At 41.7% G+C, this 27,549-nt stretch overlaps 1 protein-coding gene across 3 annotated transcripts in view; it reads right to left on the bottom strand.

Annotated features, from left to right (window-relative positions):
* Positions 1 to 25,490, bottom strand: part of CCDC85A (coiled-coil domain containing 85A) — a 188,775-nt gene extending 163,285 nt beyond the window's left edge. For all 3 annotated transcript variants that reach the window (XM_077812021.1, XM_077812022.1, XM_077812023.1), the window contains exons 1-2: positions 25,275 to 25,490; positions 20,956 to 21,880 (exon numbers count right to left, since the gene is read on the bottom strand). In XM_077812021.1, coding sequence (XP_077668147.1) covers positions 20,956 to 21,880; positions 25,275 to 25,490 — 1,141 coding nt within the window. The remainder of the gene's footprint in view (positions 1 to 20,955; positions 21,881 to 25,274) is intronic.
* Positions 25,491 to 27,549: the final 2,059 nt, after the last annotated feature.

Raw genomic sequence — 27,549 nt, 5'->3', positions numbered from 1 at the left:
CTAAAAGAAACACGGCTATGCAGCCTTAGCCATTGGGCCATGAAGCCAAACATTTGGAAGCACATGGAAGGCAAATCTGATTCTGCTGATTAAATGGAACGAGTTGGGCATTGTTGGTTCTATGTCATTTAATCTCTTAATCTAAACTATGTCATAGGAGTTCTGGAAAACTTATTGAGTGCTTCCCAAGATCACAAAGTCTTTTAAATGTCTACTGGGTCTTGTTTACTTACTATATTAGTTCATGTTTGCTTTGTTGTACTGTTTATCTCAGGGTTCGCTTTGATTAGCCTTTAATTAACTGTAATAAATCTCTTGTTATCCCTAACAGAGTTTTAAATGCTGCTGTGTTTGACTAATTTAAACAACCACTTAAAATCATACTAGATTTTTACAGAACTGCTCTATAAATGTTGCAGTCTGTTCTCCTCCAGCAGCCAGCATTATTTGTAATACCCTTCAGGATAACCTAGTGCAAATTTCATACAAATCAGATGTAAGAGAAATATACGCCAGGCTTTCTAAGAAATGTACTCACTGAATCACAGAGGTAAAAAATGAAACAGTGATCCATCCCATCCTCTTTTCCAACAGTCTTTTCCAACAGTCCAACAGATTTTTCCAAAAGATTGTATAGCAAAATAGGCAAGTGAAAATGCACTAGAAGCTCTGTCGCAAACCTGATGCAGTCTGAACCACAGAAATGTTTCAATTCACAGCCAATCTGCCCATATCTGTTTATATTTTATTAAAGTGACAAGGTACATGAGGTAATATCTTTTACTGGACCAACTTCTGCTGGTGGAAGATACAAGCTTTCGAGCTTCGCAGAGCTCTCCTTCAAGTCTATACTGAGACAAAATAAAAGACAAATTGCTATGCAAAGGTTTACAAACTTTTTCATATAGTAGACTACATCTTGAGATCAAAATCATTTAGTGAGCACACCGCCAATCCTGATCTCACATCTTCTTGGAGGCTACTATTGTGCTCAGTTACCTCAAAAAGTAATATCAATATAGATACAAGATTTAAACAAACTAATTTTAATGGGATTGATACAGCTACTTGACTAAGTCTCTTCCCCCATCTTCCCTCTGTTAATTTCCTGGGAAAACACTCTACCTTTATTACTACTGAAATGTACCTCATTGCCTTTCAACCCTCATTGCTCTAAGTTCCAGGTTTCTTTGCAGTTTGGTTCTGTCCCCCAGTATACTTGCTACAGCTCCAGTTTTGAGACTGTCTGTAATGTGATCACAACTGAACTTCCATCACAGAAAGGCCATGCAGTAGCACAAATGGTGAGGAGAGGGTTGTGTTTTGTTTTGGAGATGAGTTTTTACGATTTTTGCCGTTTTAAGGTTCCTTGATCAAAAAATGCCTGGAAAATCTAAAAGAATCTGGACTGATCTACAAGTATTCTTAGGCAAATTCTGCGCCACTGTGCAAAGCAGAATTTGAGCAGAAATTAATGTTGTGCATGAAGAAATTCCCTTCCTCCCCGCCCCAAAAAAGTAGTACAGAACTGCTGGCCGCCACTAGAAGCCACTGAACCCAGCAAAGCCCAGCTCACAAACAGAAGACACTGCCAGGGAGGGGGAGAGGGAGCTGGTGGGTTTTGGGCAGCTGCAGTACTAAGCACGACCTGAAGGAAGGAGACGGCATGGAGGAAACTCCGTACAAGCCAAGGACCCAGCATCAGGCTGTTTCTACCCCTGGGGATCAGGGGTGCAGGTGTCTGGGCTGGGGGATACCCCATGGCTGGGCTCTGTGGGAGAGGAGGCAGAGAAAAAGGAACTGGGTTGTCATAGGGGTTTCTTTAAATCTATTCCTGGGGCATTTTTTGTGTGTGTCTATATTGTCACAGACATACTTGCTGACCGGTATTTTTAAATAAATTACCAAAATAATTGAAACTGGCATGATTATATAGTGTTATTTTGACAAATAAAAGTTGCAGAATTTTAAAATATTGTGCACAGAATTCTTAATTTTTGGTGCAGAATTTTTAATTTTTTGGCGTGGAATTCCCCCAAGAGTATCTATAAGTAACCAACTCATCACTGCTGAATAACTTACAAATGCTTTTACCTTTATAATAGAGGGCTCTAGCATCAGCGTTCTAGTGGCCACAGCCAGAAAACCAATGTGTAGACAAATCACAAACATGCATGCAGTATGGTAAAAGAAAGAGCCATTTTTCAAAAACTGTAACCTAAAAACACAGGAATTGCCATTGTGGCTCCATCTAGTCCTACAGCCTGTCTCAAACAGTGACAAATACCGGCTATGTTAAAGGAATATGCAAGACACCCTGCAGTAGGCAGTCATGGAATAACTTGCCCACAGTGAATTTTCTTCCAAACCTCCATTAGCAGAGGTTGGCTTCCAGCAGGAGGGTTTGGTTTCTTCCAAAACCCTTAAAGTCCTGGTTTGTTTGTTTTCATCTTTACTATTGTAGCTCTGTATGTTGTCAAAATCCCAAGAAATGGCAAATCCTCTTTTTAATCGTACTAAGCGATCAGATCCAGTGTCTCCCATTCAGTCCATGCTGGAGCTCGTTTGCGATTCTGGGACTGCATGATCACCTGTGCTGCTGAGCTCACCATGCTGACCAAACAGGAAATGAAATTCAAAAGTTCCCGGGGCTTTTCCTGTGTACCTGGCTAGTGCATCGAAATTGAAAGTGTTGTCCAGAGTGGTCACATTGGAGCACTCTGGGATAGCTCCCGGAGGCCAATGCCGTCGAATTGCACAATGCTGCATCTGCACTACCCCAAATTTGACCCAGGAAGGTCGATTTTAGCGCTACTCCCCTTGCCGGGGAGGAGTACAGCAGTCGATTTTAAGAGCCCTTTAGGTCAACAGAACGGGGTTGGTTGTGTAGCCACATTACTTATAAAATCGACCTAACACAGCTAAATTCGACCTAACCTCGTAGTGTAGACCAGGGCTTAGTCTTAATGGTATCTTGTGGAAATGAACTGTGTTAACTGTAAGAGATTAAGGAGTCTCATCCTATCAAAAATATTTTCCCAAAATGCCATTGTACAGCATTTTACCCTTTTCCATTTGAGACTCCAAACTCCAAAGTACCTTCAGAAAGACAAAAATATTGACGGTTAAAAAATATATCTTCCTACAGTCTTAAAATACAAGTTGCAAGCTTGCACACAGACCCATCATAGCATGGGTCAGTTTTGATCCTGTGACAGTTAGAACATGGCATTTTGAAGATGTACTACTCTCTGGAAAAAGCAGCAGCATTCAGAAACTGAGCAGCTTGAGTTCCAAGTTGATTCTCTTCATGGAGACCACACTGTAACTATTCAAGTAGCACCACCTGGACAATGTTTATTTCAAGACCACTAATTGAACATAATGCTGAATGCTCTCTTGGTAGGGAAAAAAATCTTCGTATGTGACATGAAAGAACTAAATTCAGCCTAGCAGTTCTCTGGCTCAGTAATAAAGGCAATACTTGCTAGCTCTAAAACCAATAAACAAAATCACTCTAGCAATGAAAACTAGGCATGCACAGTTTTATTACACCTCACAAAACAGATATAACACCAGAAAGCATCTGTACAGCAAGATTTCTACATTTGAATGGTAAACGCAGGCTGCCGGTATTTTCATTTCCACTTTACCTGACCACTTGGGCTCCTCATTACTTATTGTTAACCCATTCTACTCCAGGTCCTATTACATCTGGCAGTCATTCTTTTAAGGCTCTATTATTTCAACGGGGCAGTAAGAAATATTCTGTCAGCATATGCAGAAGGAAAGAAAAGAGGCTTTTTGATTAATGTGCATTATAAATCTGAAGAGAGTGAAGAGGTTAAGCAAGCACCACTTATGAAGAATTATGATAATATTGTTGATCTGCATTAAAACAGCCAGACCTCAGACAGTCAGACAATTTAATCACCAAAATATATCTAAAAAGCATGTTTTACATTGCAACAATATTGCAATACAGAAACCCAGAATTCAGTTTAACGTGATGCATAAGACCCAATTCTCAAATCAAAAGGAGCTTCCTTTGAGTAAAGGACTGAGTTAAGAGTTCAAGAGCTGTGGCAGACCTTTCCTCCCAGCCACAAAATATTACTGCATAATGTGGTGTTTAGATGCTGCTTGTAATTATTAGAACTGGGAGCATTGGCTGTTGAGAGTCTGAAAGGACAGAAAACAGGAAGGAAAGGGGGGAAGTTGAGGAGGCAAAGTGAGAGCTACTGAGGGTGCAGCAACTGCTTGGTAAAGAGGTTTCCACTTAAAAAAATAAAGTTATGTTGAAGTTTGTTAGTACCTTGCCTGGTTGATACAACATTTTGGCGACGAGGATGGATCTTCTGCCTCTGAACCCACCTGCACCCTTTCTGCAAAGCCCAGGTGAGTCTCCAATAGCTTTTACTACCTTGATCCATATGTTCGAGACTTATCTGCTTGCAATCAGTTCTACAGAGATTTCTGAAGTAAGAAAGCGTGCTCTGCTAATCCACTGCCTTGCAGCAGAAGGGCAGCGTATATTTTAGACTTCTCCCCTTGCAGATGATAAATATGAGACTGCGCTCACTGCATTAAAGAACTTTTTTGTGCCAAAAGTGAATGTAGTAGCTAATAGCTACAGATTTTGCCAGTGTGAGCAGAAACCAGGGGAAACTATAATGCAGTATATCGTTTCCCTGAGAAGTCTGATTGTAACTTTTTTCAGAGTAACAGCCATACTAGTCTGTATCCGCAAAAAGAAAAGGAGGACTTGTGGCACCTTAGAGACTAACAAATTTATTTGAGCATAAGCTTTCGTGAGCTACAGCTCACTTCATCAGATGCAACTTGTGACTTTGGGAATATGGCAAATGAGATGATTAGAGACCAGCTCATTGAGAAAACAACCGTGCTTCGTGTAAGAGAACGCTTACTTCTAGAAGCGTAACTTACACTAGAAAAAGCAATAACCGTTGCTACTCAGATTGAGTCGGCTACAGCTGAAGCCAAAATAACGAGCATGGATACAGGAAGCACAGTCCAAGCTGTGACTCCTTTGCAGAAAAGTTCACTATTGCTGTAGACAAACGATTACAAGAGAAAAACTAATGGAAAACCACCAAATCAGCAAATTCAAAATACAGTAAAAGCATGCGTTCACTGTGGATCCCCATAATACCTTGCAAGCTACACAGGATGTCCGGCAAAAGTAGCTCAGTGCAATGATTGCAAAAAGATTGGGCATTTTGCTAAAGTATGTCACAGTAGCCAGTTCAATCAACAGGTGCATGAAGTTACAATACCAGATGTTACGGTGCTGAGCGTGGACAAAATCACCACTGCACATATTCCAGACCAGATAAAGTGCACTGTAAATGTTTCCACCATACCCTCAGGCAAATCACATTCTATTCAGCTAATGCTGGACACTGTCTGAGCAGTATCTATACTAACTGATTCCATCTATCTGCGTTACTTTAAAGATCTGCCTCTTCCTGAACCCAAACTTCACTTGGTGTGCTATTTGAAAAACCATATTCCAGAACATGGCTGCCTGCCAGCAATAGTTACTTTTGGTGATTGCTGTGTAACTGCAGAGTTCTACATTGTCCACAAAGGCACTCTTATCCTTGGCAGAGATTTACTGGCTGCTTTAAATCAAGGTAGTTAATGGACGAATTGATCTTCCTCAGCAAAGCACTCTTGCAGTACACACACCTGTTTCAGCTGGGACCCAACACCAGGTTGAGGAGAAACTCAGCTGTGCTTATGGGTTTTTGCATAAAGTTAAAATTCAGAATAATGTGATGCCTGTACAACAGAAGTAACGGCGCTTACCATTTTCAGTCAGGGAAGCTGTGTCAGAGGAACTTAGAAAACTTTTTCAAAAGGACAATATTGAAGAGATTGACTCCTCGGAATGGGTTTCACCGATAGTAGTGATGCAGAAGAAGGGTGGAGACATTCGCCTTTGTGTGGACTTAAGGGAGCCTAGTAAAGTTATTGTGATTGACAGCCATCCTCTTCCTCACATAGAAGAGGTATTTGCAGAACTCCGTGGAGCAAAGATGTTTTCTACTCTTGATTTGCAGACTGCATACTACCAGGTTATGTTGCATGAAGATAGCAGAGACCTCACAGCATTTATTACACACGAGGGACTATTTTGTTTTAAATGTGTTCCATACGGTCTCGCATCTGCCCCAAGTGCCTTCCAAAAAATGATGTAATTGATTCTGAAGAATCAACATGGAGTTCTGTGCTATCTGGATGATATTATCGTGTTTGGAAATATTTCTGTGTAGCATGACAATAACCTGCAGTCTGTACTAAACTGCATCAGCAAAACAGGCCTCAAGCTCAATAGGTCCAAATGCAAATTTAGACAAACTGAACTCTCCTTTCTGGGGCATACAATTTCAGAGGCTGGACTAAAACCTGATCCAGATCATATCCTGGCAATTTCAAATGCTCCTCCTCCAACAGATTTGCAAACCTTACGTTCCTTCTTGGGTCTTACCTCCTGGTATGAAAAATTCATTCCCAGTTATGCTTCTGTCATTGAACCATTATGAGAATTACTACAGAGAAGTTCAACCTTAGTGTAGAAAACGGATGCACAAGCTAGTTTCAAAACGGTGAAAGACTTGATTGTACATCATCCAGTACTTGCACTATTCACTCCTTCATTGCCCGCAATTGTAACTACTGATGCTTCGGGGCTGTCCTCACACAACTTTCATGAGGACAACACAGAGGGGACTGTTGCATTTGCTTCAAGGACACTAAGTAATGCTGAGAGGAAATATTCTACAGTCGAAAAAGAAGCACTTGCTTGTGTCTGGGATACTGAAAAATGGAGAACTTACCTATGGAGCCACACGTTCAAGTTGCGCACAGACCACAGCGCTTTGACGACATTGCTCACCACAAAAGGACTGGGAAGAGCAGGATATCGTATTGCTAGATGGTCTGCAAGACTACTCTCTTTCAATTATTAACTGGAATATAAGCCTGGAAACCAAAATGTGGTAGCTGATTGCCTTTCTCGCCTGCCTTTGCCTTCACCAGATGGTCCACCAGAGGATAAGGATGTAGTAGTTGCAATTATTACAAGCACTCTCACTGCAGTTACAAAAGAACAACTTCAAGCTGCTCGTTCAGAGTGTCCAATTCAACAAAAACTACGGGAATTTCTGACAAAGAGATGGCCCAGTAACCCTAAAAACCTTGACCCGGTTTTGCTGCCTTATTTTAGATCTTGGGATGAACTTTCTTTGCTTGATGGCTGTGTGCTATGAGGTATATACCAGCTACTTGTGCCAGAAGAATTAGAGTCAAAACTCATACACCTGGCACACAATACTCATCAAGGAATTGTCAGAACTAAACAACGACTACGGGATCTGAATTGGTGGCCAGGGATGGACTCTCAAACTGGAACACTCATAAAATCCTGTGTCACTTGCCAAATGCATGATAAAACAGCAGTGACATGTACCCCTCCATTATAGCCTGTTCCTCTTCCTGAATCTGCATGGGAAAAGTGGCGATTGACATTGTAGGACCCTTTGATACTGCTCCAAGTGACTGCCATTATGCCATCACTTAAATAGACTATTTCAGTAAATGGCCTGAGGTAGCGTTTACATCACAAATCTCTTCTGCTACAGTAATTAAGTTTCTCTCTTCAGTTTTTAGCAGGGAAGGTAACCCCAAAGAACTAGTTTCAGATAATGGCTGCCAATTTACTTCCCTGGAGTTTGAAACTTTTCTAGCAGAGAGGAACATTTTACACAGAAGGTCATCCCTATATTACCATCAAGCCAATGAGGAAATCGAACGGTTTAACAGAAGTTTGAAAGACAGTTTGCAAATGGCTAAACTGGAAGGGCGATTGTGGATAACTTTCACTACTGATTTCTTGCAAGCATACCAGGCTACATGACATGCCACAACGCAAAGATCACCAGCAGAGTTACTGCATGAGAAACAGATGAATACTAAACTGAACATTGCTGGATTGTTAAAGGCACGACCTGATGCCCAACCGAGGGTGATGTGAGAAAAACAGTTGAACGGAACCAAGCAAAGTATAAAGCTTTCACAGACAGCGGGGTGCTAAGGAACCAAAGTTTGAGTGTGGTGCCTTCATCAGAATTCCAAAAACCTGGAATTTTACGCAAAGGGGACCATAAATTCACAGCTCCTCTTAAAATCATAGAGAAGAAGGGACCTTACACCTATCGACTTTCTGATGGGTGGGTATGAAATGCTTCTTATCTTGCACCTGGCTATGCACCAAGAGGAGATTATGCCAACACCCAGTCTGCACTGGATGACTTCACCGTAGTATCAACACAACAAGCCATTGCATTGGAACCGGGGCTTGAGAGACGGCCTGTCAGACCCAGAAAACCACCTGTCTGGACTAGAGACTATGTTATGTAGTATCTACAGTGTTTTCAGTGTAATATTTCTGCCAACAGTATAGTGTCTTGTTTCATATTTGTTCCTGTGGTTAGAACAACAATGTTTATTTTAATTGGGAGAGTTTCTTAAGAGAGGAGGGAATGTGGTGTTTAGATGCTGCTTGTAATTATTAGAACTGGGAGCACTGGCTGAAAGGACAGGAAACAGGAAGGGGGGGGGGAGTTGAGGAGGCGGAGTGAGAGCTACCAAGGATGCAGAAGCTGCTTAGTAAAGAGGTTTCCACTTTAAAAATAAAGTTCTGTCGAAGTCTGTTAGTATCTTCCCTTGTTGCTACAACACATACTTCAAGTAGACAAACATTCTGAGATCCTCCACGCTCCTGATAGTTCCCACTGAAATCAATTATCCTTTCCATTGACTTAAATGGGTGCTGAAACAACCTCCTAGTCACTAATCTAAATAATCAAAATATAACATAAAAATCAATTAAGAAACTATAGCTCAAATGCATCCCAAGTGTCACCCCAGTAAAGTCAGTGGATTTGAGTGAGAATTGGATTGCCTAAGTATAAAGGTGCTACTAAACATGGCACAGTGATTTAATATGCTAGCTTTTCACCTCTGGAAGTCTGTCTTCAAACCTCATTTAAGTTCTAATATATACTTGAAATGAGTTGGATAGTCACACATCTCAAATGACCCAGACAATCTGGCACAGCTGTTAGATTCTGTTCTGCAAAAGTCAAATACTGGGAACATCAGGGCACTTGCTGGTCTGGAATTGATAGAACTGTGCAGATACCTCTGTATAATTGCAAAATGCCTAGCTCTAGCCATACCCACCTGGGGAAAGTGACAATGACTCAGAGGGTCCACTGGTCATGAAAGTTAATTCAAATAAAGCATACTTTTTAAAAGTGCCAGATAACTTGCCTGCAGTAGTTATCTCCTGTTTCCTTGATGTGATTCCCACTCATTCTAACGGTCAGTGATTCCACTTTGGTGCCATTGGACCTTTACAGCAGTTGCTGGATACAGTAATAGTTCACAGTGAAGAACAAAGCACATGCAGAGCAGAGACCAGAGTGGCTGTATTGCTACAGGACAGGACTACTGTTGAAGCAGCCCATCAAGAAAAAGCAGATGGATACCAGGAGCCCAAAATATTTTTTAACTCTTATTCAGCACAGCAACGGGTGAGAAGGAGTGAGGAAGGAGGTCTGACAGGGACACATATGAAAGCAGAAAAGGATGGGAGAGAAGCAGAAGGAAAAGAAGAGGAAGAGTGGAGGAAAAACATATGTATAAGGTTAAAGGAGTTTCAAATATTAATGTCCTCAGGACCTAGGAATTCTCATAGACACCTTGGGCTCTAGCAGATGTTACTGGCCTTTTACTCATGAGATATACTAGGTTTAACATTTGCTAAACTCCACTCTCCAGATACACAAGCACTTGTTTTTTTAGTTCCCCTACTGCTAAACTCTCCTGTTAAACTGGTGGAGCCCTAAGACTGTTTGTAAATATTGCTTAGGTGGCATTTTCCCATCACATACAGCGTAGACCGTGGATCTCTCGAAGAATGCAGTATGCATGGGACCAAACAGGGTTTAGATAATAAGATATCTAGGATATAGGATTTGTCACACCAGTCAGACAACTGGGCTAACAAGCTGAGTTATCTTGCCTCTGGTATTGGTCTCATGTCTGTGTTTTCAGAGAAATTTCAACAAATCCATCTGACACCTGCGCACCTGCGTGCCAAACCAATTCCCAAGAACTTCCATTGCGTTCAATGGGAGTGGATCAGACCCCTGGCCAGTTGTACAGTGCTGTACATGGAGGAAGAGCAGATTTCTTTCCCAATGCCTGAGACAATCAGCATCATGATGCCCTGAATCACAAAGTGTAACTACCCCTATTTTAACATGCATAACAACATGTATAATGGTTGGTCACCCGGCTCCTTTTAAACCCAGATAAGGTATTACACTCTGTGAATTCCTGTGGTGAGGCTGATTACACTCTGCATGAAGTAGCATTTGCTTTAATGGAAGGTTCATTTTATGTGGTTTATGTTCTCCTGCCATTCACTTCACTGAGTGACCTGGCACCTCAGAGTGTGGGGCAGTTCACAACAGGAGGAGTGTTTGTTTTCCCTCGGGGAAAGATTTACAAAGACATAAAGGGCAGTTAAACCCCTACCACCAATTAGAAGTCCATGAAGATTGGACACCTAACTCCAATTTGTGCCTTTTGAAAATCTTTTCCTATACGCTTTGTAATTTTATCTACCTCAATATTGGTAAGTCCCCTCAACTCTTTTCCTTACAAAGCGAATTAATCCTAGCTTTTTGCAGTCTCTCCTCCTATGTAAGTTCTACTCCCCCTCCCCCCCCAACCATCTTTGTTGTCCTGCCCCTGTTCCTATCTCTGCTGTACCCTCCTCAAGGTATGGGAACCAAAATTAAGCACAATATTCCATGTGAGCACATGCCATTGCTTCATATCATTTATTTATATTATGTTTTTACCATATTCCTTCTTTATTAATGCACCCAAGCATACTAGTCACTTTTTAAACGTATAGGGAAGAGACAGTGTCATAAAATATAAAGGGAAGGGTAAACCCCTTTAAAATCCCTCCTGGCCAGAGGAAAAATCCTTTCACCTGTAAAGGGTTAAGAAGCTAAAGGTAACCTCGCTGGCACCTGACCAAAATGACCAATGAGGAGACAAGATACTTTCAAAAGCTGGGAGGAGGGAGAAAAATAAAGGATCTGTGTCTGTCTGTGTGATGCTTTTGCCGGAGACAGAACAGGAATGGAGTCTTAGAACTTAGTAAGTAAGCTAGCTAGGTATGTGTTAGATTATGATTTCTTTAAATGGCTGAGAAAATAGCTGTGCTGAATAGAATGAATATTCCTGTCTGTGTTTTTTTTTTTTTTTGTAACTTAAGGTTTTGCCTAGAGGGATTCTCTATATTTGAATCTAATTATCCTGTAAGGTATCTACCATCCTGATTTTACAGAGGGGATTTCTTTTTACTTCTATTAAAAGTCTTCTTGTAAGAAAACTGAATGCTTTTTCATTGTTCTAAGATCCAAGGGTTTGGGTCTGTGGTCACCTATGCAAATTGGTGAGGATTTTTACCAAACCTTCCCCAGGAAGTTGGGTGCAAGGGTTGGGAAGATTTTGGGCGGAAAGACGTGTCCAAACTCCATTTTTTCAGGAACCCAGATAAAGTTTGGTGGTGGCAGTGGAAATCCAAGGGCAAAGGGTAAAATTCATTTGTACCTTGGGGAAGTTTTAGCCTAAGCTGGTAAAAGTAAGCTTAGGAGGTTTTCATGCAGGTCCCCACATCTGTACCCTAGAGTTCAGAGTGGGGAAGGAACCTTGACAGACAGAAAAACAGAAGTAGAGAGAGAGGGGGTGTATAACATTAATAAACCTTAATATAAATCTCAACATTAAATTTTTACATGATCTTAAAAGGTGTGGTTAAGATATACTGTAGCACTGCAGAGAACACTGTTCTCTTATTCCCAAGACTGATAAGACAGGAATCATTACAGCACTTACAGAACAATTCCCTAGATCCGATGCTCAAATTAAAAGGGTTACTGTTTATTTAAATCACAAAAAATCTAAATTGGTGAGATTTCTGCCACCAGTCATGAGCACAACTATCATACATACAAAATGGAGATGCGAAAACTGATGGCAAACAGGCTTGATGTAGGTCAATCCAGACTTCACTGGCCCTGTATGGGTGTGCAAAGGTGCACAGAGACAGGTGGAATAAGCTTTCTCCCATCCTTTATGTCCCATAGGAACCAGCCAAAATCCAATCCCTTACATTCCCTGAACACAAGGAAAGTGTAGTGTCGCCACTGCTATACTCCTGAAGAAAACAAGAAGGGCCAGGGGAGAGGTCTGGGCCCTGTTCCATACTAGCCTAACAAATAAGACCACAGTATGCATGAAGAAAGTGTACTTCACCCATTCAGACATGGGCTATTCCAAAGGCCCAACACAGGAATTATTGCTGGCTGCACCAAAATACCTTGGTCGCATGGCCACATCTCCTTAGAACAGCAGTCTGTAGGCCTAACTCTGCTTCCACTGAAGCCAATGATGAAACTGATATTGATTTCAATAGGAGCAGAGTTAGGTCGCCAATGAGCGCTTATGAAAATCTCACCAAAATTTGTCTTTGCATGACTATCCAACTTAAACAATAAACTTTGAAATTTGGCCAATGTTGGCTTAAAATGGGTATTTCTCATTAGCTTACAGTAAAGCCAGTCTTAAAAGTTTACACACTTTATTTTGTGTCTCTTGCATAGTGCTGAACTTTTAGCTGAACCCTTTCAGAAAAGGTTACTGGCATTTCAGAAATACAGGCATACAGCCTGAACATTGCGCATTCATACAATGAGCATGTTTCATTGTCGTCTGCTCTTACCTATACTGGTGTAAGGGTGGAGGGCTGTTAAATGCAATCATTTGTAGTAATTCCCACTTTTATGTGCATTGTTGTATCAGCTATTGTATGATTCCCAGTTCAATCTTTAGTTAAACTTTTAGTAATCAGAGTGGTGATATGCCAGTACATACAGACAACTGTTTAAACTAGATTAGGCTGCTTTATAAACCGACATTAGTGCACCTATTAAGATACGGAGTCATTTTTGGAAAGATGATTCACCAAATACTAAAATATTTAAAAGTATAAATAAAATATTCCCAGTGTGGTTAACAATATGTAAGGCAGTACTTACAATTCTCTCCAAAGAGTTCAGACACAAATTTTCCAGTAACATGAAGCTAACCAAAAGCTTCAAACTTCATATTACAAACTGCACCTCCAGCATTAACCACACTTGCTCACAAAAATGTTTTTGTTGTTATAACAAATTCAGCATATTCTAGTCATGTAGATACCCATATACTGGAGTCCAGTGGAAAGACTCCCACGGACATCAATGGGCTTTGGGACAAGTATGTCTCAATCTTGTATCACTTCAATGAGCACACTTCCACTGCAATCAATAGGAGATCTACAAGTAGACGTTCTGTCAAACTGGATTGATCCTGAAACTCTTACTCATGTGAACCATCCAAATAGTCCCACTGATGTCAACAAAACTATTCGCAAGAGTAAGGGTTACCCACCTAGATTAGACACCTATTGACAGGAGTACAGTGGTTTCCATTAAAAAGGCTACGTTTACCAACAAATTACCACACCATCGTATTTGAGAGACCAAAATGATTATCTGTTCTCCGTATAGGAAAATAATTGTTGCATCTTAAATACCACTGTGTGCTGACTCTTCGATAAAACTTTGACTTTTTAAAGGGGGTTACTTTACCTTAAATAAACCTGCACAAGAACATATGTCATTGCTTTGTTCTTTGGCCATTGCATACTACCCAGCAGACAACAATTAAATCAGTGCAGTATTGCCATTCAACCTTTTCTCCCTGAAGACATAGAGCAATTTCTTCTGTGCTCATTCACATACAAAGAGTATGTTCTGCTATGCACTGTCTTTCCTTAAAAAGCAACACATTTATAACAGTAATTGTTCATAGTTTAAGATGTGTGTCCATTTAACCTACAAATATTTTTGCTTGAGAGAAATACTGCTGCACTTGTTCTGTACATGAGTTCCCATAGCTCCAGCAGTATGTACCAGTTAGTGCTAGTCAGCACTTTTACTTTAGCTCATTAATAACCTCAACAACAAGCAAGAGGCATCTCTAAAAGCCTCTGATATTTTCCTTTGACACAAAAATCAAATTCCAGACTAAAACAGATTCAGAAAATTGGAGATTGACAGTAAATTTAGAATAAAAAACAACTCAAAACACTAGCCCTCAAAGCATATTAATTTTTATATAGAGGTACATATACAATACCTATACTTATGTCAGAGTTAAAGATTGTCATACCTTATTTCTAGATTCCATAAATGTTCACTATAAAAATTATTTTACCATTGCATTTTGTCCTATAATTTCTGCAGTCTTCTTATCCCCAAATAGTTCTGTGCTCATTAAGCAGAACACTTTAAGAGTGATCACTGTAAAATATTATTAACTGTTACAACATAAGTTGTATTCGGTTAACATCCTTAAGATGAAATATATGTTTTCAGTTACAAGCACTGGACCAATTTCTACTCTCTGACCTCGATTCAGCAGAACATTTAAGCACACAAAACTTTTGAGCAGATGAGGGAACCCACTTCAGTGGAATGTATAGAACATTTTCCTATCTTCTACTTTTTAAAACTTTTACAATATTATCATTAGAATTTGAAAATTAATACATAAAAACATATCAAAATGCAATCATACTTTTGGCATAAAGAGGGGGGAAACAGAAATTTAAACTTAAAGCTGACACCTAACATCCTTTACTTACCCAATTGTGCCTACAAATACTGCTCTCAGGTGCAAGCAGCTCCCATTAACTTCAGTGGGAGCCCTAAGCATGCATCTGAGAGAAAACTAGGACTTAAGTATTACAACACATATCATTCCACACACTGCAGCATATTTACTTAATATCATACAATTAAGATACACCTATAATAGCCTACTAAAACAGCCTGAACTCCACAGTCTTTGTCAGTTTCAATCAAATGCTTAAGCTATTTTTATACCTTTTGTATTTATTATAACACATATAGTAGGGCAAAATTCTGTCATCATAACTGTGCTACTAACTATACTGAGGTGATGCAAGTATTAATGACGGAAGAATTTTGGACAGCAAGAAAAGTACCTTTATAGGAGCTTCCATTTTACTAGAAATGTCTTGATTGTTTACAAAAGTGCTTTCCAAATACCAAGAGCAATTAGTCCATTTCAAGTCTGCATAATAGGATTTTTTTTTTTTCAAAATAATGTTCAGCAAAAAAAGGAGCACCTCAAATTCTAAGCATTTTCTATTTTTTCACAATTTATAAATTGGAAATTGATTTGTATCCACCAAAAAACCAACTCATTTTGTGTTCAGGCTCTAACTGTCACATAAGAGTGACATGACCATAGTCTGCTATGCTGCTTCAGGCCCATGTTATTTGAAACTGCCAAGTTAGAAGTCTTAGACAAAACTTGTAGTACAAATGTGAAAGATTAACAACATCCAAAGCAAGCAACACAACTGTAATAAGGAACAAACATTTGTGCGTGTCTTAGGATTTTTCTCTTTTGTGATTTTACAGAAATAATGATGTTCATGTCCCCACTGCAGAAAAATTCCACAAAATGTTAATGCACTATCTTATTAGAGTAATATACATACCAAATTTTTCTCTCTCTCTCTCTCATACACACACACACACACACACACACACACAACTTCTAGCCCTACATAGGGCTCAATCTTGCAAACCACTAACTACCCTCATCTCCCGCTGACATGGGGAGTAGATGGCCAGCCCTCTGTGGAGAAAGAGGTGGTTTGGGACTATTTAAAAAAGCTGGACATGCACAAGTCCATGGGGCCGGACAAGTTGCTTCCGAGAGTGCTAAAGGCATTGGCGGCTGTGATTGCAGAGCCATTGGCCATTACCTTTGAAAACTCATGGCGAACGGGGGAAGTCCCAGATGACTTGGAAAAGGCTAATGTAGTACCAATCTTTTAAAAAGGGAAGAAGGAGGATCCTGGGAACTACAGGCCAGTCAGCCTCACCTCAGTCCCCGGAAAAATCAGGGAGCAGGTCCTCAAGGAATCAATCCTGAAGCACTTACATGAGAGGAAAGTGATCAGGAACAGTCAGCATGGATTCACGACGGAAAGGTCATGCCTGACTAATCTAATCACCTTCTATGATGAGATTACTGGTTCTGTGGATGAAGGGAAAGCAGTGGATGTATTGTTTCTTGACTTTAGCAAAGCTTTTGACACGGTCTCCCACGGTATTCTTGTCAGCAAGTTAAAGAAGTATGGGCTGGATGAATGCATTATAAGGTGGGTAGAAAGTTGGCTAGATTGTGGGGCTCAACGGGTAGTGATCAATGGCTCCATGTCTAGTTGGCAGCCGGTGTCAAGTGGAGTGCCCCAGGGGTCGGTCCTGGGGCCGGTTTTGTTCAATATCTTCATAAATGATCTGGAGGATGGTGTGGATTGCACTCTCAGCAAATCTGCGGATGATACTAAACTGGGAGGAGTGGTAGATACACTGGAGGGCAGGGATAGGATACAGAGGGACCTAGACAAATTGGAGGATTGGGCCAAAAGAAATCTGATGAGGTTCAAGAAGGATAAGTGCAGGGTCCTGCACTTAGGACGGAAGAACCCAATGCGCCGCTACAGACTAGGGACCGAATGGCTAGGCAGCAGTTCTGCAGAAAAGGACCTAGGGGTGACAGTGAATGAGAAGCTGGATATGAGTCAGCAGTGTGCCCTTGTTGCCAAGAAGGCCAATGGCATTTTGGGATGTATAAGTAGGGGCATAGCGAGCAGATCGAGGGACGTGATCGTTCCCCTCTATTCGACATTGGTGAGGCCTCATCTGGAGTACTGTGTCCAGTTTTGGGCCCCACACTACAAGAAGGATGTGGAGAAATTGGAGAGAGTCCAGCGAAGGGCAACAAAAATGATTAGGGGTCTGGAACACATGACTTATGAGGAGAGGCTGAGGGAACTGGGATTGTTTAGTCTGCAGAAGAGAAGAATGAGGGGGGATTTGATAGCTGCTTTCAACTACCTGAGAGGTGGTTCCAGAGAGGATGGTTCTAGACTATTCTCAGTGGTAGAAGAGGACAGGACAAGGAGTAATGGTCTCAAGTTGCAGTGGGGGAGGTTTAGGTTGGATATTAGGAAAAGCTTTTTCACTAGGAGGGTGGTGAAACACTGGAATGCGTTACCTAGGGAGGTGGTAGGATCTCCTTCCTTAGAAGTTTTTAAGGTCAGGCTTGACAAAGCCCTGGCTGGGATGATTTAATTGGGGATTGGTCCTGCTGTGAGCAGGGGGTTGGACTAGATGACCTCCTGAGGTCCCTTCCAACCCTGATATTCTATGATTCTATGATTCTATGAAGTCAGTAAGAACTGAGAGACCATGGCACCTCACAGGATGGTTTGGTATCAGGCAGAGCTACACCCCTTCAGCCCAGCCCAAAGCCCTCTGCAGTCAATGGGTATCTTTCCATTGACTTCAAAGAAGTTTGGATCAGGCCTTTGATGAATAAGATAATATTCTGATTACATATTTAACACATACTATAAATTGAAACAATTTTAAACCTTTCTATTCATCATACGCTAACATGAACATTTCATTCCTGTTGGTCAAACAAATGACAGCCACAAATAATATCGCAATGAAATTGCCAGTACATCAGGGGACGGCAACCTTTCAGAAGTGGTGTGCCGAGTCTTCATTTATTCACTCTAATTCAAGGTTTCGCATGCCAGTAATACATTTTAACATTTTTTAGAAGGTCTCTTTCTATAAGTCTATAATATATAATTAAACTACTGTTGTATGTAAAGTAAATAAGGTTTTTAAAATGTTTAAGAAGCTTCATTTAAAATTAAATCAAAATGCAGAGCCTCCCGGACCGGTGGCCAGGACCCGGGAAGCGTGAGTGCCACTGAAAATCAGCTCGCGTGCTGCCTTTGGCACACATGCCATAGGTTGCCTACCCCTGCAGTACATCATAAAATGAACACTATACATTGATATTTGATCAAACACATGCTGTCTTGTAGTAGCCGAATATATACTGAGGTGGAAATTTATCTAGATTTTTATCTAACCCACACAGGATCCCAAGTACCTATAAAAAGTTTGATTTTTTTTAAATGCAATGGTTATAGCATTATTTTTATTCTATTACACTATGTTTTGGGCCATGTTTTCGCAAGGGCCCTCTACATTCATGCTTGTAAATTGCATCATCTTTGCACATGTAAAACCTGAGTTTGCACTCAAATTCTGGGTAATCTAATTCACAATTCTCTACTCAAATCATAGAATATCAGGGTCGGAAGGGACCTCAGGAGGTCATCTAGTCCAACCTCCTGCTCAAAGCAGGACCAATCCCCAATTTTTGTCCTAGATCCCTAAATGGCCCCCTCAAGGATTGAGCACACAACCCCGGATTTTGCAGGCCAATGTGCAAACCACTGAACTATCCCTCCCCCACATTTTTTCTGGTGGAGGAGGGAAGAACACAGGGAGAAAAATGTGCAGGCTTTTTGCACATGTACCAGTATGCGTAGAATAGCGGAAAAACAGATTTTCAGGCCACTTATGAAAATGCAGTTCTTTATTACCAATGTCTATCTTGCAAATTTTTTAGCGTAATTGACAAAACAGTTACAGTATAGTTCGGAAGCAGAAAAGTTACCTAAATTTTAACTTAGAGGGTTTAATCCTACACTACTGAAATCATTAGGAGGTTTGCCATTGATTTCACTGGGCCCAGAACTCACGCTTAAGTCATATTATACAAAAACAAAGGAAAAGTACAGTGAAGGCCCTTGAGCACCCAAAGGCCTCCACTAACATGATTACATAATGGGCAGGATTAAAGGAGCATTTTGAGTGGCCGTAAAGTCTGATCCAGCTCAATAGCTAATAAAGAGACTCCCAAATTCCTGGCTCCTCCCTTCAGCTCATTATGACTTCAGCCCAAATTGTGTAAAGCTGGAATACTTTACTCAAGAAATGCCAATCACTTCAGGTTGAAACCTGCAACTTCTCTAGTTTCACTGGAAATAACATGTCCAAATTTTCAAGGGATCTCATTATTTGTATGTAGAATATTTGTTAGCGGGCCCATTTGCACACACAACCTGCATCTATGTCTGCAAGCATACAAATATATATTTGTGTGTGCTAAGAGAGGATTTAAGATATCAAAGTGGATAGATTCATGAACAACGTGGTTGCAAATAAGGAGGCCCTTTGAAAATGTATCACTACAGTAAGATATTAAGAGGTTCAATGTTTTTCATTCATTTTAAATGAAATAAACTAAATGAAAAAGGAAATATACTTTAATAAAGCATAAAACGTTTTTAAAATGTCTATATCTTTAAATCTACATTCTCATTTTTCAAATATTCACTTTAATTAATTGTTTTAAAAATCAATTAGAAATCTCCATATTTTAACTATCCCTCAGGGTTTGGTGGTGTTGTGAATCCACACTTCACTAGGAATAAGCCAGTCAACAGGCCTGAGGAGTAGATCATCTCATAACAAAACCCTCTTGTAAGTCATGCATTATTTATAAATGGATTGACTTGAGGGAGCAATGTCACAAGCTGATGAAGATTATAACCCAGGCATGTAATTCATTATGGCCTTGATCCTAAAAGCAGATCCACACAGGAAGACCTTTATGCCAGTGCAGAGTTCCATTTTAGTCAATGGGCTCCATGCAGGTGCAGGGATCTGGTCTTGCAGAGCTGGAGCCTATAAAGCCTATCCTCAGCCTCTTACTCAGGTAAAATTTCCATTGTTGGCAGAGTTGTAGGATGCCCTACTCCAAATCAGAGTGAGAAGAGGTGAGGAATAGGTTTTATAACTGCATAACTAAGACTCAGGTGCTCCCTTATGGAAACCTTATATAGAACGTAAAAGGAACTAAATCAAAGCAGTCTCTATGGAAATTACTGTAAAAATCTACAGAATTTATAGGTGGGTTTTTCATCCATTCTATAAATATTCTACAACAGAAGTAGGCAATTTTATTGAGTTCTATAGGTTGATTTTAAAAGGTATTGTCTATTAATTTCTATAGGATGCTTCCCTAATGTTTCTCTCCTGCCAAAATACCAAGGCCTCAATTCAGGAAAATACTTAAGCATGTGCTTGAAGACAAGCACATGAGTACTCCCATTGCTAACTTCCTGAATCGGAACACTAAAGAGCAGAAAAAAAAATACTTAAAATTCTCCCTAATCCTGTTCATTTTATTTTCAATTCATTAATAAATATATACCAACTATAGGGTTTGGGACACTGTAGGGGCCTAAGGCCAAGTAACGGCCTTCAGGCAGCTATCTGATTCATCTTTTAACTAGAAGACAGGGTGGCTCAGGAAACTGGCACTCAGATGGAGAAGCTTTCAACTTTAAGTAGGTTGTTCATATCCAGCCAGCATCAGACCTAACCAGACGTTATTATTATCTAATAGCTGACTTCAGTGTAATTCCACATAGGTATGAGGGTCTGTCTATATAACTATCATTGTAGGATCAGGGCCTAGAATTGTTAATCTGTCACAGACATGACATTTACACACTTAAGTGACATGATTTCATTATCCCTTACTTATCTATTAAGTCTAACTGCCAATGGATGTCTGAATGGCTACATTATGTCTGCCTCACTTAATAATGAAATAATAATAAATAATAATAATAATAATATCTAGCTCTTATTGGCTTTACCATTACATGTAATTGTTCTTTTCAAAAGTGGCTGGTATAATTTTACATCTACTTCAGTAGTCTTTGTAAATGTGTTTTCAGTAAATATATTGACCCACCATTCATTCCATTGTATACACTCCTGTGATGAGGTGACATATCATCTGCTACTTGTCTCCTTAGGGTACCTTCTCTGCTGCCCCCACTGAGATGTTTGAGATGCTCCGGACTCCCTCCATAATGTTGTTTGAGATGCTCAGGGCTTGTCCCCCTCACTTTCTGGAGATGTTCTGTGCTTCCACTCAATGTGTGTTTTTGAAGATGCTCAGGGCTGCTGCTGCTGTGCTTTTGATGCTCTGGGCTACTACTAGGCCTATGTTTTTGAAAATGTTCAGAGCTACTACTTAAAATGTGCTTTGGAAGAGTTTCTGGACTACTACTGGAGTGCTTTTGCTGTTCAGGACTACCTTTGCCAACATTTTTATGATGTTCTGGACTTGGTCCTTTTAGATGCTTCTGGTGATCGGGACTTCCAGAACTCTTAGGTTTTTGGAGATGCTCTGGGCTAAGACTCCTATGTTTTTGATGCTCAGGGCTTCCTTCGCCCCTACTTTTTTGGAGATGTTCAGGACTAGTATTTGGATGGTGTTTATGATGGTCTGGACTGTCCGTACTTCCAGTGCTAGAGGTGCTGCTCCCATCACCAACATCTCGTATGTAAGTACTTGTTGCATTTAGCTGGCAGAGGCTGATTTGGCTGTCAATGGAACTCCTGCTGCCTGCTCCACCACTTTTCTCTTCATCAAGCAAAACACACAGTTCTTTCAGTTCCATGTTTTCTTTAACCACTTCTTCTTGTCTCACTTCCAATTCTTTCAGTTTCTGTAAATATAAGGCAACCTCTTTGTGCATAACCCCAGCACTGTACCTGCCCAATCTCTGCCACTCTCGTGATACCTTCTTGCCTTTCTGCCTATCATCGTCCAGAAAACAGCAAAGGTCTCTCAGTTCTTGGTTATCTTCTTGCAACTTCTGATTGATATCCTTTAAAAGAAAGAAAATAATTAGAGAGAAGTGTCTAAATATTAACATTCATTCTAATGTTAACAGTACATAAGCCAATTAACAGAGCTGTTGTAGACATGTCATCTAACTTCCCCATCCTGCTCTAATCAGCATACATCAATCAATTTTGCACGTACAGTTGGTCTACTATGACTGCATAATATTTCTGTAAAACAAAGACATTAAGCAGCACAAAACTAAACATCACATTGAATGAATCTCAAAGGTTCATAGGTTAATTTCAGATATGGTGTGAAGAGTTCAGTTTTTTAAACCAAAACTCATCCATAACCTTTTAATCTCAAACTGGATAGAAAAAAATATATTTTTCATAGCTTCTCTCAAAAGATTTCCACTGTCATGAAATGTCCTCTTGTCTGTTATTGCTGAGTAAAACCAGGAAGTGTAGAGACACTAATAATTATATATATGATCATACTTTGATGTTATTATATCTATAATCTAATAGATAGATAGATAGATGGATGGATGATTGAAGGTTATATATATATAATACTTTTCAGAGCCCAAAAGAGTTTGGGGTTTCATTTGCTTTGGTTCCAATTTTGGACAAAAGAATCTGGTCAGGTTTGATTTAGTCCAGACTGGTTCAGCCATTCTGAAATTAAATCATTTCCTATAAATAACTTTTACTAGAGTCTCAATTCAAAGAAGACTAAGAAGTACATACCCCATGCCCTTCTCTAACTACTGAACATTCATGCTCTAAAGTAAAAACATTCAAGATATTGCTATAGCAGGACATGATGCAAAAGAAAACTTTTTTTTAGCATTTGTTATGGTTGTTCCCAGTTTTAACAATCTGGCCTGTGATCATATTCATCATTCGCAACTCCGGGTATTCTTTTCCACCTTTTAATGCTTTTGTAACATTCTGTGTATTTGTGACACATATTTATTTTGTAAATGCTCACACTTTAAATACATTTCCTATACTTCCTTTTTCTTCCTCTCTTATGTCTTATTTGAAATACAGAGATTAATTACACATATGATGTTTTAGCATTAGGGAAAATCCCTTTTCTTTTTGTTTCTTAGAAGCAAAGATGGATGCTTATTCAGCAGTGTTTATACAGGCTCAGATTTTCAAAGGAACATGTAGGAGCTAGGTGCCCAAATCCCATTGAAATTCAGTCGAGTGTAGGCACCTAACTCCATTAAACACCTTAGAAAATCACAATCGTGTAGCCTTCTGGAACTAAGCTCAAGTTTTTAAAAGAGAGAATGAGGCTTCTGAAATGAATAACATCTACAATTAATACTTAAAACATTACACAGCAGGCCTATGAATTATTAGAAGAAAATTCATTTTCAAGTCCCAGTTCAAAAATATGAAGAAGAAAAAAAGAGGAAATAAAAGTATCACTTAGGAAGTTCAGAGTTAAAATAGTAACTTATCACTCATTCCCTATCACAGTCCAATGTGGTTTCTTAATTAAATTTACCTAGTATATAAACCCATACTCTCTAGCCACACCCCTGCAATACCAAGGGAGAGAGCAGCAGAGAGAGTGAAAGCCTAAACTCTTGATTTCCTTGCATTGCTGTTGTAATTTAGAACCTTAGCTTTATTTTTACTAAGATAATTGTATCATCAGATGGGACCCTGGCACCTCCTGAAGTGCAGACAGATGTCATTTACCGCCAAAGCAGAAACAGGTCTAGCCATGCTTTGCAGAACAGGACATATGAGGAGGGGAATGAAGTCTTCTATCTCTCACTGATTTTCTGTACATAATAGTACATAATATGAGTTAACTGTATGCACCTGCTCTACTTTGTCAGACAAGAACTTCCCCAGATAATATTTAATAAGTCCATACCTGTCCCTATGTGTCTCTTCTCATTACCCCCTCATAATCCTGCAGTTTCAACTCAGTTATTGAACTCCCTGAGAACTTCATCCCTCAGAGCAACAGGATGGAAAGTGTTGGTGAGCTATATAAACTATATAAATCCCAACTGGAAATTTTTGGAAATTTTTGTTCCATATAACAGCTTTGGCATGCTACATCATAGCTGTAGCTATCACACAGCCCCAGTTCTCAAAGGCAGGGTGAGCATCCATGAGTGATTATGCCTCTCACCCAGAAAACATTAAAACAATTAGGAATAAATAATTAGAGGCCTGAAGTCAATGGAAATATTCCATTGAGAATGGTTGGATCAGGTCTTAAAACAGAAACAGCATGTCAAAAAGTGGAAACCCTCTGAAGATATGCCCAACTCATAGATTTTATTAAAACATCTTGCTTGAGAAGAGTTTCAACTACAATTGGCTTTTTTAAAAAAAATAAAGGAGGGAATTAGGAAAATATTAGTGTTTAATCAGAGGACATGCTCTCACTAAAGAAATTAAAGCATAGTAACGGTGAACCCAAAATCAGAGAGGTTTTCAACAATCTGTCCCAGGACTGGAAAGCATAAATACTACCTGCTACACACTGAAAATGATCAAAGCTTCCCAGAAGCCTGGTGAGAAGCTGTATTGATAAATTAAGAAACAATCTTAAGACAGCAGCAGAATTTAACACCACAGTCAGACAATCTTAAAAACAACAATCTTTGAATCTATCCAACATGATTGTATATTTTATCCTTTCACATGCACTGGAAATGAGAACCTACTGAAATCTACACGTTTTGAGGGCAAGAATTCAAAGAATCAAAGGTACCCATCACCACAAAAAAGTTTTTGAGGTACATTGCACCATATACTCGTTCTACACCCTGCACACAGTTTGCCACTTCTGTTTCTGCACATTTTAGGGAGGACATAAAAGTAGAGTGATTTTTTTAAAAATCACTACATTTTTTTAAAAGATTTCAATCCCTATTCATTGTAGGCTGAATCCAGCCATCCTTATTCAGGTTTTACTCTGTCCTCACTAAGACAAACTGCTGTCAAGTCCCAGTGAGAATTTACCTAAATAATGACTGAGTAAAAACATTTGAGGAGGTAGGGGAATTGTCCCTGGATGATGCACATGCAGACTGGAAATCCCCCCTCTGATGGAAAGCGCAGATCCCTGAACCCACCGAGGGCCCTCTGCCAGTCCAGGGATGTGGGGGAGAAAGACACATTCATCATTCCCCATCCCCCTAACCTCATGGGGAATCCGTGCTTCTCTTCTCCAAACCTTCCCGCAAAATACCACCAGGAGACTCTTGCCCCAAGCACAGAACAGCCCAACAGACCGCGCGGGCAGCGGGCTCAGCTCCGCAGCCAAACCCCTCCAGCAGCGCCCCTGAGGTGGGCTCGGTGCTGGGGGCGCAGGAGGAGCGCCCCGCCCAGTGCCAGGCGGCAGCGGCCCCCTCTCCCGTGCCGGCCGGGGCTGCCCCCGCCCCTCACCTTGAGGCCGCGGATCTCGCCGAGGTGGAGCTGCAGGCGGCGGTTCACCTCCCGGATGAGGTTGCTGTGGTCCAGCATCGCGCTCATCTTCTCCGCCTCGGCCCTGCGCAGGCTGCGGATCAGCTCCTCCTTGCTCCACTTCAGCAGCTCCTCGTCGGACACCTTGGACAGGTCCTCGGCTGGAGCCGCTCCGCCGCTATCCGCCGTCTTAGACATGGTGGCAGCCCAAGTCCAAGCTCCCTGACCGCGGCCGCCCCGGCAGCAGATGGGGGGACCCCAAAGCCAGCCCGGGCTCTGCCTGCTCCCCAGCAAGTCAGCCCGGTCCAGCTCTCGGGCCTGGGGGCTGACTGCAGGGGCCGGTCCGTACAGAGCGGGGAGCTGGGCTGCGCTGGGGGATTCCCCCAAAGCCAGCCGGGGCTCAGCCCGCTCCCCAGCAAGCCAGCCCTTGGCTCTGCTGCCGCCGGGTTCAGGGAGTGGGAGCTCCTCAGCCAGGACAGCAGCAGGGACGGCTCTCTCCCAGCAAGTTGGCCACGATGTGCTGCTGCTGTGCTGATACAAGGCGGGGTCCGGACCCGGACCGCAGATCCTGACAGAGAGAGGGAGGTGGGCTGAAGTCTGGGGGGACTCCCACAGCCAGCCTGGGGATCGCACCCTCCTCACCAAGTCAGCTGCAGTTGGCTGTCCTCCTCCTCGCCGCTCCCGAGGTTGTGCTCATCCCCCGAAGCCATCCTCCCGAATTAGGGCTCTGACGGTACCGAGTCCTCCTCCGGCACGCGATGGAGCCATGCGCAAGAACAGGAGTGCAAAGTCCCAAGCTGAAGCACCATAGTGGATGGGACGAGGAGAGCAGGAGGCTGGGGAGCAGGATCCCGCGGGAGCGGGGGGAGCGCCCCCTAAAAGCAGACGCAGCTTCTGGTGCCTGGCTTCTCGCCCCCTCTGTCTGCGCAGCAGTAAGAGTGAGGGGTGCAGGCAGAGGGCAGTGCCGCTGCCACCGCCCCGCTCCGTGGCATGCCTCCTCGGCGCGTACCCGCTGGGCGGCACTGAGGCTGCATCGGACTCGGGGCTGGGAGGGGGAGGCGGTGGAGCTTTGCAGCGCCTGCAGCTGCAGCCGGAGACTCACGCGCCGCTCCTCCCGCTGAGGCTCTCCCGGAACAAGTGAGCTGACCCGGAGCGGCGCGCGGCTTTTCACAGAGGCGCGTGCCATGTGCTAGCCCACTGGGAGGGAGCCGCCAGCCGCAGCGGCCGCAGTCCAGCGTGGCTCCCAGGCGCCACCTGCTGCATGCCACTGACTTCGCTGCCTGTACAACTAGCTTCACACAGCGGGCTCCTCAGCCTACTCCTCTTTTCTCTCAGCCCTCTTGAATGCCCTGCCTGTACTATGGCAAGGTAGGGGGACGGAGGGAGGGGCAGCATTCCTTATTTGGGAGCTACTGCGAGCCTGGGCACTAGCTAGGAGAGATAGAGGAGAAAGTGGTAGAGTCTATGGCTGACCAATTCCACTTAACCTTGCTGCCTTATCTCCTCATCCCAACCCTGGGCAGAAGATATCTTCCCCCCAAAGAGGCGGGAAGGAGTCATTGGTGTTCAAGGAATGATCGATAGTTCCAACCCAGAAGGGACCATTGTGATCATCTGCTCTAGAACAGGGAGTGGGCGAACTATGGCCCACCGGCCGCATCCTGCCGCAAGCTGTTTTAAGCTGCCCTGCAAGTCCCGCTGGGGAGTGGGGTCAAGGGCCGCACCACGCAACTCAGCCCTGCTCTGGCGCTCCAGCCGGGGCTCTGGTCTGAGACCGCAACACGCAGTTCAGCCCTGCTCCGGCGCTCCAGTACAATAAGTACAATATTTATATTCCAGTTGATTTATTTTATAATTATATGGTAAAAATGAGAAAGTAAGCACTTTTTTCAGTAATCATGTGCTGTGACACCTTTGTATTTTAATGTCTGATTTTGTAAACAAGTAGTTTTTAAGTGAAGTGAAACTTGAGGCGCATAAGACAAATCAGACTCCTGAAAGGGGTACTGTAGTCTGGAAAACTTGAGAGCCACTGTCCTAGAGCACATCTTGTAGAAAGACATCCAATCTTTATTTTAAAATCATCAGAGATGTTGATTCCAGCAGGACCTTTGATAAATTGTTCCAATGGTTAATTACTCTCTCAATTAAATATTGTACAGCTGATTTCCATGAACAAGACTGTGTAAGTGCTAAAGATTAATTACTATTGTTTGTTGCTGCTGCATCTATTCTTGTTACCCAGCTCAGCCCCCTG

The sequence above is a fragment of the Eretmochelys imbricata genome, chromosome 3 (genome assembly GCF_965152235.1).
Source record: "Eretmochelys imbricata isolate rEreImb1 chromosome 3, rEreImb1.hap1, whole genome shotgun sequence".
NCBI lineage: Eukaryota > Metazoa > Chordata > Testudines > Cheloniidae > Eretmochelys > Eretmochelys imbricata.
This window is presented reverse-complemented; position numbering and strand designations above follow the sequence as displayed.